A 17,567-nucleotide genomic window follows, 5' to 3' on the forward strand; every position below is an offset into this window, starting at 1 on the left:
CGCTCGTTACAAGACAGTTATCGGAACGACTCATAAGTACACAGTGTAGGGGCATTGTGCAAAGTGAAATTTTCTTAAAAGCTTTCGGACCAAATAATCGCTGTATTAACCAGGAAGGTATTTGATATTCATACCTACGGCCAGCCGACTCATTTAATAATCGGACACGGAAAACTTATTATTATCTACCGTTTCCCCATTGTTGGCAAATATACTGAATGTACTGAAGATATTCCAAATGTGGAGAGATGTTATATGGTGCTTAAATGGCAGATATGGATATGTGGGTTATGTAATTTACTTACGATTCCTATTTCAATGCAAATCAAATACGAAATTCTTGGCATTATAACATTTAATCGTTGGTTAAAATGCAAATTTAGAACCGAGAATAAATCAATTGTGATGTAAGAGTTGCACTAGCTTGAAATGAGTCATACAGTAAGATCATACTGCACTCTAGTTTTTACTACCTAAAGTTATATGGTAGAGATGTTTTCAGGCAGTGATTTGTCATCATCATGTAAAATTAACCAAAAAATATTATCATATATTATAAATGATATTTAGATAATTGAAAATATAATATTAAAAAATGTTCTGTTGTAAAAAAATGTTTTTCATACAAGAAATCGTCCAATTATTAAAAAAACTAAATTAAGTAAAAACACGTAATAAATCTTCCATACGTTTCGAGTTCCAAATGAACTCTTCATGAATGGATAAAAAATTGCACACAAATATAATGAATATATAAATTATCTAGAAAAAATTATGGTGTTTTATGCAAAAATAAGTTATGAATGTATAATTAAAAAGACTTTACAAAACAATCGCCTAACATAATAGGTAATATAAAATCCAAAAAAGGAAAAATGAATATAGAAAACTTTTTAAAATAACTAGGTTTTTCTTTTTGATAATTGGATGGATCTCTACATAAAAACATATGTACCAATGTATTTTTATTACCATTTCGTCCAGTTATAATCCAGCTTTTACGACTTGTCCATAATATCGATTCCAGACTCATATGCAATAGTCTCAAGGGCTTTCTAATAAAGACACAACACAAGCAAACGGTATTTCGACAGCCAATAGTTTCTATTTCATATTGAATAGTTTCAATGATCGATTATAACGCGAGACAGAGGAACAAAAACCTATTTTGAATATTGTAAGAAAGACTAGGCCGAAATTCATTCGTGCCTCTTCTTTAGATCGGTTGGTCGTTCTTGGTTCTTGCACAACTGAATAAGGTCACGTTTCTTTAAAACGAAACATTTTGTTTCAGATAATATAAAGCAGAAATTGATCAATGATTTACTAATCGTTACTTCTAATTTTTGTGCGGAAATAGATAAATGAATTCTTAAGATGGAGATATTTATGAAATTACATCAACAGTAAATAATATAAAATACAGAAGTCTATTACAAAGGTGTGAGTATTTCGCTAACAAATTGTTACAAACAAGCCATGAAATTAGTTTGAATTTACAATTTTAGTTTGATTTTACAATTAGTTGGAGCCAATAAGCAAAGTGCTGTTCAATTCAAACAAGATGTAAAATTGTAAAGAAACAAAGAAGGTATGAAAACAATGAACGAGTTTTTACCGACGATACTTGGAGAATCTTTTTGTAAACACGGTAGCAGTTCAAGGCTCGTTGGAACAATCGACTGGAAATATAAGACAGCGAAGTAGAAATTATTTTCTAACAAAAATATAATATAGAAATATATACTCTATCTATTATCTAATAAACTTTTTATGTCAGACAGTCAACTCATTATACATACATGAAATTTCAAACTAAATTGACAATGTTGGGCGCGTTCAGTAATAAACTGGTCTGAATTGAAATAGCAACTAACAGAAACACTATTTTGATTCTAATTTATTTATACAAATCTAGACTCGACACACATTTTTATGCAATCAAAAAGTATTTCTGAAGATTGTTGAATGCTTAATATAGATATCCAAAAGTAGCAGATAATATCTTATTTTTTGCGCCAGGAGTGATACATATCATGTTACAGAAATATAAATGCTACAAGAATGATTTATTGCAGGAGTTGAATTTAAAATTTATATAAACATGAGTGATGTATGCACTTTCATTAATTTAATAAAGAATGTTGTAACTTTATGACCATTTGCAGTAATTCTGCATATCAGTATATACTACAATTCTTGTAATCTAAATATGAATACAAATTGATTATTATAAATTAAATCAATTATGCCGTCCTATATTTACAGATAAATAATATAGTCAATCAGTAAAATAATATGTATGCAATTTGTAATAAATGGAATTTTATTTTATTGATTAAATCTCGAAAGGTTATTAGTGAACTATATTAGTAAATGGTTGTAATTTTTCATTTGACATTTGACTTTTCCCATTGACATTACCTTTGCATTTACATTACCGGAGTGGTAATATATCACAGAATCTACGTTTTTGAAATGATATTTTGCAGCAAGATACATTGTGATAAACTAATTTTGAATTTTATTAAACTCTTTAAATATGTGCAACACTGCCAGCAATATAATCCGAGACAGGAAAATGTTTTATTATCAGGCAATTATGCGAATGCCAGTTAAATTGATTTATTGTAGATATTATTGTTTAGTTTTATGATTGCAATGAAATTTCTTAGTCGAGCAAAAGGAATTAATTATATATTTAACAAAAAAGGCTAGCAGGAAAAATTCTTGAGTTGCTCTTAAATCATCAAGTGTAAAAAATAATTCAAAATAATATATCTCTTAATTCTGCACCTAACAGCAAATCGATGATTCGTTCTACTTTATAATCAATCAGTAGACACAAGTAATTAAGAAGAATTATTACTAGTATTAAATATCTTAGTAAAATATTCACTCGACCCACATAAATAAATTACTGACAAAAGTGCTTCTATCAATTATGCGTAAGGATAATCAGACCTTCAATCAACAGTGACATAATTTATTTAATAATAAATGTTCACATTACAATCTTTACATACATAATGCAGTATGCAATTCGCATTATAATCATAACTTAAAGGCAATGTATCAACGTTAATGAAAGCAAACATAGATAATTTTTTTTCTATATTGTTTTGCATACCCATATCAGCAATAAATAAACGCAAACATGACAAGTAAATTGAACTTTTTTCATCTCCCTCGATGGAGGCTCACTATAGATCATAAACGGATAAATATTATTCTAACGAGTCAATGCCATCAATCACACAATAGCGACCCATTCACTTTCAAAATGGGTTTTTATATTTTGATTATTTACTTCCCATCAGAATCTTTGATAAGAGGAAAAGAGTGGGCGCGGCGGAAAAGGAATATTCGTGCCGTTTGTTATTTTTGGATACAAGGAAAATGTTGCGAAGAATACGACACTAAAAGCTTTTACAGGTCTTGAGAAATTGTAGTGTTAGCAATTCGTTATAAATATAAACAACTTTTTAAAATGATATATTTAGAAATCGTATAGCATAAAGAAATTTATAAGAAATCGATGAGAGCAAATTCTAAGCAAAATTAACACCCTACACAATTCTCAAAACAAAATAGTGAAATAAAATAGTGGATTATCAACATATTAAGAGGGTATTCAGGTTTAGAATTAAAAAACAAATCGATAATTAGGGTGAATTTCTAGTTTGGAATGGTGATTAAGACTTTCGCTGCTAATTGCTAATTGCTAATTGCATTGAAAGGAATATTGAGGTCATCATGAATAGTTTCATTACATACCAGGGTGCGTAGGTGATCTGCCTCGATTTAATTTGAAGCAGAGTCTATAGTTTGAGTTTATGTCTGAAATTACGATCGCGCAGACTTTTATGCTGAACCTATTACGAATTTTACAACAATGAATGATAACTGTTTAATACTGCGCCCATTTGCGTATAGAAGAACCGCAAGCACGCGCGCATTATTCGAAAGCTCTCAATACGATTCGTATTAAGCTCGCGCCGTTGTCATACCCATCGGAGACGATCGACGATCGTTCTCGCGTGCACTACTGTTAGGCATTCATCTATCTTTCGACAAAAGACCGAGGTGCCTTGGCGTCAATATTCTACTGCTTCTTTTCTCATAAATAATAAGACGACGGCATGGTCCTTTGTGAACGGGACTAGAACACAATGGTGCTACTACTTTTAATAAACATAAACATACTTGGAGCCCATACAAATTTACTACTGAGCTTCTTTTGTCAAGACTTCGAGACGACTATGAGAGCACATCGACCAGTAGTCGATTTTGCCACAACAACCATTGTAATAGGATAATAACTATTTTGTTGTATCAAGGATAAAACAGAACTCTAAATAAATTTTAATTACATTCCGACACTGAAATGTTAGAGCAAACAAATAATTGTATTCATATATGTTTGAATAATTTAACGAAATTTGATGACACTTTCAAAACATACTTTCATTCATAAATAAACCTACTTATATTGCTAATTTTATTAATTTGGATTTATACTCTATAGCAATTCATATTTATTATTATCCTTTATACATGGTATTTATTTCGCTGATTTTTTTCATTTGTAATAAACTTCCGATAATTAATTAACATCATTTATGTCACAACATATTTTCTTCTCATGCGTGGGTCTTGATGTGCTTGTCACAAAATTTATGAATTAAACAGATGTTTGGTTGTTCGCACTTCGTATGATGTATTAATTTATGAATACGACTGAATATTAAAATGACCCATTCATAACTGACACAAGTCTCACGCCGAAAAGAAGGAAATTTCGCAAGAAAACATGGCAATGCACAAGTAATTTGTCGGACTATACTTTTTGTCGGAAGTTGCACGTTTTATAGAATTATACAAATATATATTTTTTATAATTATTGAGAAATGCAATAAATATCATTCTCGTAGTAATTTTTATAAATCATCACCGTTATAGTAGTAAGTATATAGTAGTATTTGGCTCATAAAATTTATCGCAAATCAATATATGTCACGAATTATATTGTTGCATATTTATTACGTTGTTCATTCAAAATAATTACCATACGACTAAGTTAAATATTACTTTGATCAGTTTAAATAATTAACACTTATGAAAAATACCTCCAGCGCATGGAGTAATTAATATCCGATAGTAGATATTAATTTAAAAAATGCGAATATTAAACATACGCGTTTTGCATGCATAATAATTTCTCGCTTAACTACCATATAAATTCAATTTAAGTTTTTTGCTTTACCTTTTACCGAATGTTGAATTTTGTTCGGTATGGTAATCAGACATGATTTATATATCACGATGGCATTCGATCATAATCTTACGTCATCTGGTGCATGAATGCAAGTAACAAAACGATGCAATTTGTCCACGACTTTCCAGACCATTTCATGTCATAGTTTGAATATCGATGAACTTTTACAATGGGTATCTAGTAAATGTATGAGCTTTGAGTAGCATTGAACAGCCATAATTTCTCAATAATATAAAAAGTATTTGTATTTCATAAAATCCAAGTTTTCAGCAATATCCAAGTTTGGGCACTTTATTTGTACTAAATGCCAAATTCCCAATAATAAATTACTGAAAAAAGATAATATAGTATTTCTACATTGATAAGTCGAAAAACATATCCGTAAATAATATTGTTTGAAGAGTGGGTTCGATACTCTATATTTTATAGAATTCAGGTATTAATTGCGTTATTTTATAAAATGATAAAATTTAGTTGAAATATTTATTTTTTATTTATTTATTTATGACAATCAGAAAAAATACAACAGTTTTCTATAAATCATTGTGATGAATTATAATGTCACCCTTCAAGGGGTTTTCTCGGATAAGTAAATCACTGCGCATCCTGAGTCGCCTCGGAGTCTACTCGACAAAACTGGTTCAAAATGAAACTCATACATTATCTCGTGAGCTCAAACCTCTTATTCAACTCTTTGCCGAAGCCGATCCGGCGACTGCAGAGGAAACGGGCCACACCACACCGACACTAGGAAGATATTCTTTTCGAATAATCAGGAAGCATATATTTCTAACAAATTTTTTTATAGAAAACTTGTTTGCGGATTATATCATATGCCGAAAAGTTTTTTAAAATGAGGAATCCACGAACACGCTGTTGCTTTATTATCGTATTCGACGGAATAAAAATTTTGGTGAGAAGTCTCGTGACTTACTTTCTGAACAATGAACGATCGATAAGTCCGATTTGTGAACCGATATGCCAAAACAACGGTTCATCAATACATAATCTCATTATAATGCATAAGAGCATTTTCTCATTATTACTGTATATGAATTTATAGATTATGAACGTTCAACAGAACTAACAACAAACAATAGAAGGTAAGGCAATTTAAAATAATGGTTAACTAGAACACAATTTCAATTTTATGATAATGGTATCCTAAATAGGGCGAACAATGTCAGGGTTAGTCCTGTAGGCGGAAACTCCTGTAGGCGGAAACGAAAAACCTGTATGGTCGGACTCTATAAAAATATTTTCCGATAACGTGGATGCTCATTATACGCAATGCGGATGCAAATTAGTTCTGCCGCAACACGAATTTATGTAAACTGCTCTTATACTCAACTGGACAAGTGATAATATTATGTTCATTCATAATGATAATACTTCTATACTTTTCCTATGCAAAATAAATAAATTGTTCGTATATATAAAAGTAATAAACAAATAGATGATATTTATAAAAAATAAAAATTATTATTCAGTTATGAATAAGTTTAATATGATCCAACCCTTCAAGGGGTTTTCTCGGATAAGTAAATCACTGCGCATCCTGAGTCGCCTCGGAGTCTACTCGACAAAACTGGTTCAAAATGAAACTCATACATTATCTCGTGAGCTCAAACCTCTTATTCAACTCTTTTGCCGAAGCCGATCCGGCGAACTGCAGAGGAAACGGGCCACACACACCGACACTAGGAAGATATTCTTTTCGAATAAATCAGGAAGCATATATTTCTAACAATATTTTTTATAGAAAACTTGTTTGCGGATTATATCATATGCCGAAAAGTTTTTTAAAATGAGGAATCCACGAACACGCTGTTGCTTTATTATCGTATTCGACGGAATAAAAATTTTGGTGAGAAGCTCGTGACTTACTTTCTGAACAATGAACGATCGATAAGTGCCGATTTGTGAACCGATATGCAAAACAACGGTTCATCAATACATAATCTCATTTAATGCATAAGAGCATTTTCTCATTATTACTGTATATGAAATTATAGATTATGAAACGTTCAACAGAACTAACAACAAAACAATAGAAGGTAAGGCAATTTAAATAATTGTTTAACTAGAACACAATTTCAATTTTATGATAATGGTATCCTAAATTTGACAACAGTTAGTATCATGTCGTATTATTTTCAAAATAAAATAAAATTCAAATTACCTCTACAAACCCTCATAAGTAGCAAACTGCATTTTGTTCATAATATCTTTTATGTGCGTTCATGTCCAATGTTTGCGTGAAATTTCGTAACATAAACTTCCTATTGTTTCATGTTAAGAGTTACATTAGAAAACACGTAGAGACAGGTGTCAGAATTGTAATAAACTGTACTTTTATAAAACCTCCATATATATGCAAAGGCGTTAGAAGCCAGCAAGTTCTCTGAGTTGAACAACAATGTATAAATATTCAGCGATACATTCCAGGACAGATTTGGTACGCAATAGATATAAGTTATTTTGAATCTATGGTGCAACCAATTTTTATTGATCAATTAAATAAATACCAGGGATATAAAAAAGGCTTTGTACCTTCAAATTTTTACAATATATGATGCTCAAACAATATACAAATATTTCTCTTTGCAAACTTATATTAGGATGAGGAAGAAAAGGCTAATTGCCACAATTAATTCCGAAATTATTTTTCAGCGAGCATCTCAATTAATATCAAGTGCAATTTGAAAATAAAATTAATTTTGAATGGAGATAAATTGTACGATCGGGTCAGAACGGCGACCTAATTAATTGAAAATGCCACGAAGTGCAGCCACTTTGTCTGCCACGGGCGGTTGGCTGGGCTCATATTGGAAAAACAAACGAGAAAACAACTTATTTGCATATCTCCGCGCAAAAACAGGGAGTGTGTAATTGATCAGTGCACAGTGTCGATAAATCTCTAAGTGTCCACATCGATTCATCACAATGGAATCATAAATTGAGACCTGAGACTGCCAGCATTTCTGTTTACAGGTTCTGAGCCTATAATTAAGACGCCGCGCCAACCACTGCTTGATCGCATGGGTGGTACGACCACCTTTCACAAAGTGCAAATATACATACGTTTATTGAACATCTACATTTGCTCATTTCCGTATAGCTTTCCTGGGCTTTCACAAAAAATAAAGTACGAAATAAAATTAGAAGAATGTTTACGATCAACCAGCGCGACAATAATCAATAAATGATAAGAGTAAGAAAGGATAAAAATCGTCAATACGCTCGAAACATGTCTATGTATAAAACGATCTTTCTTTTGTCTGATTTTCCTTCATATTTTTAATTTAAATCTTTTGAAAGTGTATCAAGTGTATCTTACTACAGTTATTGAACCAATCACATTAATATTTCCTACTTCTGAATATAAAAATATTTATCACAGACAACAATGAACAATGCTTTATCAATAGAGCTATTAATTTCTAACTCGTAATGATGGGTTGGTACACGCAAAGCTTTATTCTGATAATAACATAGTATTAATATTAGTACAAGATACTATGACGTCTATATCAGAGCTCTAGGCCGGCCTATTGAAAAATCAGCAATGTAATTGCGAGGTAGTTCATTTCTTGCGATTTATTCAGCACTGCCGACAGCACTACGTCTCGCAAAGTAATGATAGTTGATCGAATTACTGTCGTACCAACAACGTCGCGTTTTGCAGATTAAGGTGCAATTATGTATTAATTCAATCAAACGACTCAATAATTGGATAGATATCCAGCCAGCTTTTTATAATAATCTACATCAAAGCGTGAATTGACTTAAATTGAGGCGTTTAAATAAAGGCTATTTGAAAATGTGGGTGCATGCATATTTGTATAATGAGCCTTCTATGATCGATATTACAGTAGATAACTTAACAAATCTATTTTCTAATTTTTATCATACCTATACATAAACTGACAGTATAAAATTTCAATTTGATAAATTTTGCTTATTAATATTGCTGAAACTTGAAACTGAATTAATATATTAATGCTAGAAATTTATATTTTTGCCTCAAATTCGGATTAAATGAATGTTTCAAGCTATGACTTTCCGTGGTCAAAGAGTGCTTAAATCAACTAGAGTCAAAGTGTATCTAATAAGGAAACGTTATTCCGTTGTCCATTCGAGGTACTAAATAAACAATATCCAAGTACCTAACAAAGTGGGAAAACCGCATAACCGATCGACAATGTACGTAGAATAAGTTTGTACCGCGAGTTATGAAATTCTCGAACAGGTACTTTAGGCTCGCGACGCATTCGAAGAGCTATCGAATTGTCAATTCCGATATAATATATTCTGTAAACGAAATTGCGTTATAAATCATCGGGACATCGGGGCATTCTGATTCCGCGTTGTGCGTTGTGCCTATCCGTGGTTTAGCGCGATGCATGCGACGTCTTTCGTCGCTTGTGGGGTCCCTACGATTATGCATTCAACGGCCGATCAGAGCTAGACGCTCAGAGGCGACGAAACGGACTCGACGAGCATTCGCACGAGTGGCGCCTACGACTCCTCCAATTCTGACAATGAGATAGAGACCAGGCCAGGCCAGGTGATGTTCTCGGAAAAACATACTGGAGCTTTGACTATCACTACTAATTGACTCACGAACTTATTCTGAACGACGAATGCATTTAAATAATTTGTACGCGATAGGTAAGAAGTCGAAGTTAACGAAAGAGTCAATTCCTTGTTATAAACGTTTGTATTAAGTATATTGTTGTTTTAGTTTTTAATCGTCTATTTGAGTCTGAGGGCTTAGAGATATATAAATAAATCCTATTAACAAATTTTCTATTTCCCTAAATAACATAACATAACATTAAATTAAGTTATTTTAAACATAATTTAAAAAACATCTTTTTTCTTTAAATAAACCATTTACAAATATGCTATTTGATCAATAATTAAGAAAAGTATATTAGATACCAATGGTACATATATTACCTATGATTTTTTACCTATGATAAAAATAATTCAATTTCTCTTGCTATTCATTTGCATTTTATGTTAAACAGCATCAATAACGACTTAAAGGAAACGCTACAAAGTATTATAAACATTCAACTCAGACGATTACAAAAAATAGATATAAACCTTAAATAGATCGTTAAATATTCCTAAAACGTTCATGTAGTAAACAAGTGTTCGACAGAAAGAATAAGTCTATCAAAATGTACATGTTTGAAATTTAAAGCAACTCCGAGAAAAAAGTACGATACAGTAAATTTTCAGCATGAGACGGTAGCAACTAGTGATGGTTTAAAAAAAGTTGAATAACACATTTCTTAATAAAAAATAATGCAAAACCATTCTACTAATGGGAATATAATTCTCGATTCGCTGAATTGTGTTCAAAGAATTATTTGCTAACCCGGGGTTAAATAAAAAAATACGCCAGTTTGTTTTGCATATATGGTGCTCTTGTGCGTGTTCGTTAGTTTTTACAAAGGAATCATTAGCGTACCCAAAGAACGCACTAACTAGAAAAAGAAGAATGAGCACTACTGATGTTCAATTATAATAGGCTGGAGGCCACCAAAAGTAACTGTCATATAAAAGAATAAAACTTGAAAGGGTAACATTTGAATGCTCATATCCATTGATCAAAAGATACGATTAAAAAGTACCATGATTAAATAATTAATTTATATGCCAAACTTTTATTTGTTAAGAATCTTTAACATTAAATAAACCTGTCATAAGGATATTGTTTCAGAGAAATTCCGTGCACATGATAGCTCTTGGGCTGGGTTGTTGTTATATGTACTTGAACCGTATAATAATAAATCATGTGCTTCCATCTAATTAGAAATAAGCATGCGAGTAATTATCATATTCGCAAGCATTACTTCTATATATCAATTGCGAAATTAATTATAAATGCAACGGGGGCAAGTGATTCTAGTTCAATATGTCAAAATGCACGACTTATTGACGCATTCATAATAGACAAGAAAATATGAAAACGAGTTTAACGGACACAAGGTAATATTCAAAAATAATGAAAATGATATTACATTATATTTATGTAGAGATCGCTGTGGTTTCACGTAAGTTAAATATAAAGCTCACTTTATTATTGTTTTGTCTCACTGTTTGTATGCAGAGTTTGTTGAAGTTACGTTCTCGGCCAAAACATTCATATATTGTTATGAAAATTTACAAAAAAAAACACGAAGTCTTTTAACATTTGAACCTGTATAAAAAACATAAAAACAAATAAAGTTTAAGTATTCAGGTTTTAAGAAAATTTAAATTGAATTCAAAAAGTTCTTAAGGTAAATAAATATAATATGGAAGGTAATGAATTTTCCAGACTTATTCCTTAGTTTATATGTGACATTCAGACAAAAGCACAACTTAATGCAAAATATTCCCATCGGGCGAGGTGAAGTCTTCAATAACCGACCGCGACACAAGAATTCAAAATAAACCTCGAACACTACTCACCTTCATAATACAAAACTATTCCCGTTCGGCGAGAGAAGACGTAACAAACACTGAAGAAGACCGCAGGTTAATTATTCATTAAGAGAATATTGTTTCTCATTGTTTAATGAACTAGTGTACATATAAATAATGGTTTGTAACAACACAAAACTCACGAAATAATGACGGGGAACAATGGAACAACTTCGAGCACTTGAAGACGAAGTGCGGCTCGAGAGGAAATTATAGGTGCACCCTGTTCATTAGAAAAAAAAGTATGGACTTAGATTATACGTAGAAAAAACTGTATTAAAAATTTTATAACATAACTTTAGTGACGAAAGTACTACTATTTTACATATACCGGCAAAGTTAGTTAAGACGACAGGGCACCAATTTTTATGCTACGACTGAACCTGTGCTTCTCCTTGTTAGCCGTGAAACTTGTTCGATTACATTATTTATTAAGCGATGATAATTATATTATATCTTCATATTTTTATTATTTACATACAAGTGCATTTGATATTATCGTTTATAAAACGGTTTCCGTTGTGATATGTCGGTGTTTGTTACAAAGCGATGTTATGCCTTAATGGTAATTACGGTCGACAAACACAACAAAAACAATCGGAATCATTCTGAGCATCAGTACTGCGACTCAATAATGACTTTATAATTAGTTATTTATAATTCTCTTCTGCTCCATGAAAATTCTCGGATTAGATTTTACAGATGCATTCAAGAGATAAAGCGTGACGGTCCGATAGACCAGAGGACGCAACCAGGATATTTTGAGCTCTGTTGATAATTTGAAAATAATTGAAAATTTATTGCAAAACCGCACGCAAACATCGTCGTGATTAATTCGCTACTAATAATAATTGCATAATACTGAAAGTCGTATGAAACAAAGTTGTGGAAAAGGGAAATTGAGATTTAATATGTAATTTATGTTCGGCCAATTAGTTGTATCCACCAAGTCTTCACTTACTGACTGTATGCATGTCGATGATGTTGACTTAAAAATTGGCTGAAACGACGATTTCTCTAATACATCAAAATAAGTATAAAATTTTCTTACCAAAGCATATTAAAATTAACGATATATCCTACAACTTCTTAACGAACTAACTAAATAACACTTTCAATCCAGCAGCATTTAGATAGTACTGACAATTTAAAAAATGTATTAATAAACTGATCTTTTTTATTTTTGTTTTAGGATAATATGAATGCAGAAATGATGGAATATAATCCAAGAAGTGGCATTTCACTGACAGAATATAAATGGAGGCAGTTGGGCACCAGCGAAAATGTCGACCGCGACTTTATGCGCCTTCAGCAAAAAAATAAAAGACATCATTCGCATCGCGAAATGCTTATGCTTCGTAAGTAATAAAAATAAAAGTTACAACAATAAAATTAATTGGAATATATCAACTAAATTTTCTAAATCGTTTTCATGTCAGGGTTAAGAAATAACAAATTTTGCCCATAAAATCATTATTACTCGGCCCGTCGATTCATTTATGAATATTGCACCAGATGAAAGTATAAATCCAATATTTCATCTTAATCACTATATTATGGGAACGAAATTATATATTCGGTTGATGCATTTAGCATATATGTTCCTTCGTGCGATGCAGTTCAGTCGTTAATAAGCGATCTGTGATCGAACCAGGCGAGAGTGCTCTAACACCATTCCATCATGTTCATATTGGACCAGTTTGAATATAATTTAGAACGATGTGCATATAAAATACGCCAAGGTGTCTAATAAATTCCAAGTCACTACGAGTTGTGATGTCAAATTTTTCATGATGAAAATTATATGAAAGTCAACTATAATATATTGAACGAGTTGGTTAAAGTAATAGCAATACATCTAATTTATTGTATGAGTTGAGATAAGGAACTTAGATAAAACGGATTAGAAACATGTCAATATGGATGCAGAAACTTCATGTGTTCTATATTAGAACATCTTCTTTTGCTCTTTTTTATATTTCATAAATTTTGCAAATTTTGAACATTTTTAGACTGAAAATTTGGACACATTTCAAAAAATCTTCGGTACATATATTGTAGTCCATCAATTTTGACCTTTTTTATCAAACCCATTTCAATATCATAATATGATTATCTAAATATAATTATTCTGATGTTCCGCTATATTAATATTCTGCCTATATATTAATTTCAAGTTTTTCAATAAATTTGTAATTTATGAGTATCATGATCGCTACAAGACAAAGTAAAATACTTTAAAAAATATATATTATTTAAGAAGTAAAATTGCTTCCAATGGGATGAAAAACAAGATGATCGCAAAATAAGCTTAGCCTATCGAGTCCAATAGCAATATACATTGCATTGGGTATATAATAATCATTCAGAATATTTTTTAATTACCTTCTGACTTATTTGTCGATTTGTCGATTTGGTATATAAAGGCTCTGGAGTTGCCTTAGCAAATACAATTTAGCATTGAAATAGCGAACCCAATCAAAACTCCTCAAAATGATGACAGATGCATCCTGACCAGCAATTAGAGTCTTACAATCGCAGGATGATTTTAATATGATAAAATAAAAACAAGATCAACTCAGCTCATTCTAATAAGCTGCAAGATCTGCATAATCCAATCATTTCTCCGCTGTTTAGTACACCTAATATTTCGAATCGGTTAATCCATGTTTTCGAAATCGTCGACGAAAATTTGTATCCGAACACACACTTACACACATACATCCATTTTTCTAAAGTATGCCAAAAATGTTCAGAAACCTCTGAAACGTTTAAGATAAGCAAAAAAATCCATTTTCCATTTTTGCGATTACTATAAATTAAAAAATTGTCCATTATCTATTCCAGGTAAGGACGTGGTGGATCGCGCGACTGCACACGCGCAGCGCATGCACAAGGCCCTGCGCTGCGGAGTGCCGCTGCCGCGTGTTATCAACGTGAGGAGCGAACATCGGAATTCAGCCGCCAAAAGTTATCTGCCGCGATGCACTCTGCTGCACAGGTGCGGAGAAGACGCTGGATGCTGCCGAGAGGACGAGATATGCGCTCCGAGCAAGACCAGAATAGTACATCTCTACTTCCATGTGAGTATAAATAATGCGATAATGCGATTGATTAACATCGAAACCTCGCGCAATTAACCTAACATTTGTAACATGCTATTAATAATTAAACTATCTTAAGCAGAAGTGTCTATCTAAGTCTGCTTTATTCGTTTAACTTTAAATCTAGTATAAGCTCCAAGCAATTACAATTTGATTTAATACAATTGCTTTCCATAATAGGATTACAATTTCACGCGGCCATAGATATCTGTCCAAAACTCATAAAATATGAATATACGCAAGCATTTGTATATATAATACACACAATACAGCCGACCGATAATAAATAAAATATTTATCCACATAAGCTCCACGATGTAAATCCTTCACGATTGTGAAATAGAAAATCGCGTTAATGTAAAAGTGTTTCTGTATTTATAACTATGCTGTAACCCTTAAAAACGTATGCTGTCGCTATATATTGTAAAGTCAATTTAATAAATATCATTTAATAGCAAATTTTATTCAAATGCGAATGCACGTGTGGATAAATGATTATCTAGTGTTGTAATCGGTTCCCAATCAATCACACATAGCAAAGGTTATTCCAAAGAAGGACACTTTTGGAACTTGAATTAGAGAAGAATTGAGAAAACCACTTGAATTACCTATCAGAATCAGGTGCTAATTGAGTTGAAATAGTACATTATCTGATTTAACTAGTTGTGCCTAAAAATATTAGTATTTCTGCGTGTTTCCAAATATGGCCAATTCTCGCCTTGGCACAAATAAGTGCAATGAGTGACATTTGACCTATACGAGAATCTCCATGAATAGAACACATGATAAGACTGGTGTAGTGACTGCAACAGAATAATTTTTCATTTGTTCAAGTTGCTTACGATTAGATTCATCTCGGCGTGGGTGCGCTGATTGCCAACGAGATGAATTCGTGATGAATTAACGCATCTTTGATTCGATTCAATTGCGGATCGTGATTTCAGACCATTACTTTAACCGAAGCGAAATAGATTAACCAGGAGTAGGAGAGGAAAATTTGCGCAACTAGAAATAATAATCTGAAAGAGAATCGATAAAACACTAAACTTTTGATGTAACTTGATTATTGAAATATGTGATCACAACGATTACATATGAAAAAAGATTTACCTGACTGTATCATTTGCATCAAACTTTCATTGCATTTATGCCAATGTATCAAATTTCTTAAATCGCATTCCATGTTTTATCTTAATATGACATCTTTAAGTAGATGCAGTAAGGTAGACTTTCGAATCATCCGACGTGAATTAATAATATGTAATCTATCTATGAAAATAGTAGAATAATGCTAAAATGTGTACCCGTAGTCCTCGAATCCAATAAGAGGAATGCATAAAATAATGCAAGATACAAACTCTCGGCCTGTTACAAAGGAGTTATGTCTATATCTCATAAACGATCTGACTATAAACAAGACAACCGTATAGTACTCACAGAGATTGATTTGCATGCTTTCCTGAGACATGATATATGATCATTTCACACCGTTTCTGAAAACTTCTTAACGTACGAGAAACTTACAAAAATATTCACTAGATTCAAAAGATTCGAGAGGCACGCTTCTCTTTTTAACCATTATCAAATTAATTAATATTATATATATATATATATATATATATATCTATGTATGTATATATATGTAGGTTATTAATTTTTTTTTATCGTAAATCGTACCTTGTCAAGAATAGCTACTTAAAATCACTGTTAAAAATAATTGCAGTTTAAAAGCTATTAACATACATTGAAATCAGTACTAAAACTGGTCAAAATATTCAAATAGCGTTCACATATATTACTTTGGCACATAAAAACCAATCGTTAAAAGTTAATTTCAAAGCACTTCGAGCGCCATGTTATCACATCTTTATATTCCTTTTATTTTCCAAGAGTCAGTCAGAGACACATAAAAACACATAAAAACAATATAGAAACATAAACACATTCTACAAAACGGCAGCTTATCCCAGGGTATTAAAAAAACTTGCTGCCTAGGCGGAGAAATAAAGAAACATCGACTTCTGGACGTATTATGACTTAAACGACTTCCCTTTAGCGATCATAAATACCTCAGACTGAATTATCTGACGAGGAACGCCCAAAAACAAGGAAAATTGTAAAATAATAAACATAATTAATCTCTGTTTCGATATTCGTGAACAAAATTCTTTTAACGTGGGCATAAAAATAGAAAAAGTTATATGATGCTAAAAATATTCGAAAAGATAACAAAAGAACAAAATACACAATTTATCGAAATTCGTGGAACAGAACGTTAGTTTAAATATAAACTGTAGTATTGTAATCTATATTTTTATTTGAATTGACAAGTACTAGTCTGAATAAGAACACTCAAGTCAATTCCACTGAAAATGGTATAGGGTTTGTCGAAACGTATGGAAATATTAAAGATTTTATAAAATTCTTCAAATAATGATGTATTGCCCTGGAGATTTTGTCTCACATTTTCAACATCAAAATTATCATTAAAAACTTTTTTATTTTTATGTACTTAGTCCTTATAAACAAAATAAATCAGATATAAATTACTATGAAAATGAAAAGTTAATTATTAAATTGTGGATTTTCGTACCAAAAATAACTCATGATAAATAAATTAGAATTAAAAATATTATAATCACTATTTTTTGAGTTTTATTCATTTATACCCCGTTGGGAAAGAAGCGGTCCTGCATTGGTG

The 17,567-nt window shown here is 31.6% G+C and overlaps 1 protein-coding gene across 1 annotated transcript in view; it reads left to right on the forward strand.

Annotated features, from left to right (window-relative positions):
- The window catches only part of LOC113366629, a 68,237-nt gene that overhangs the window by 19,371 nt on the left and 31,299 nt on the right, over window positions 1–17,567 (forward strand). Inside the window, exons 2-3 of the mRNA XM_026608265.1 lie at window positions 12,955–13,120; window positions 14,610–14,845. Of these exons, the coding sequence (XP_026464050.1) occupies window positions 12,955–13,120; window positions 14,610–14,845 (402 nt within the window). The remainder of the gene's footprint in view (window positions 1–12,954; window positions 13,121–14,609; window positions 14,846–17,567) is intronic.

This window comes from Ctenocephalides felis, unplaced genomic scaffold (assembly GCF_003426905.1).
Source record: "Ctenocephalides felis isolate EL2017-DRISC unplaced genomic scaffold, ASM342690v1 CF-g0.4_SCAFFOLD_01170, whole genome shotgun sequence".
NCBI lineage: Eukaryota > Metazoa > Arthropoda > Insecta > Siphonaptera > Pulicidae > Ctenocephalides > Ctenocephalides felis.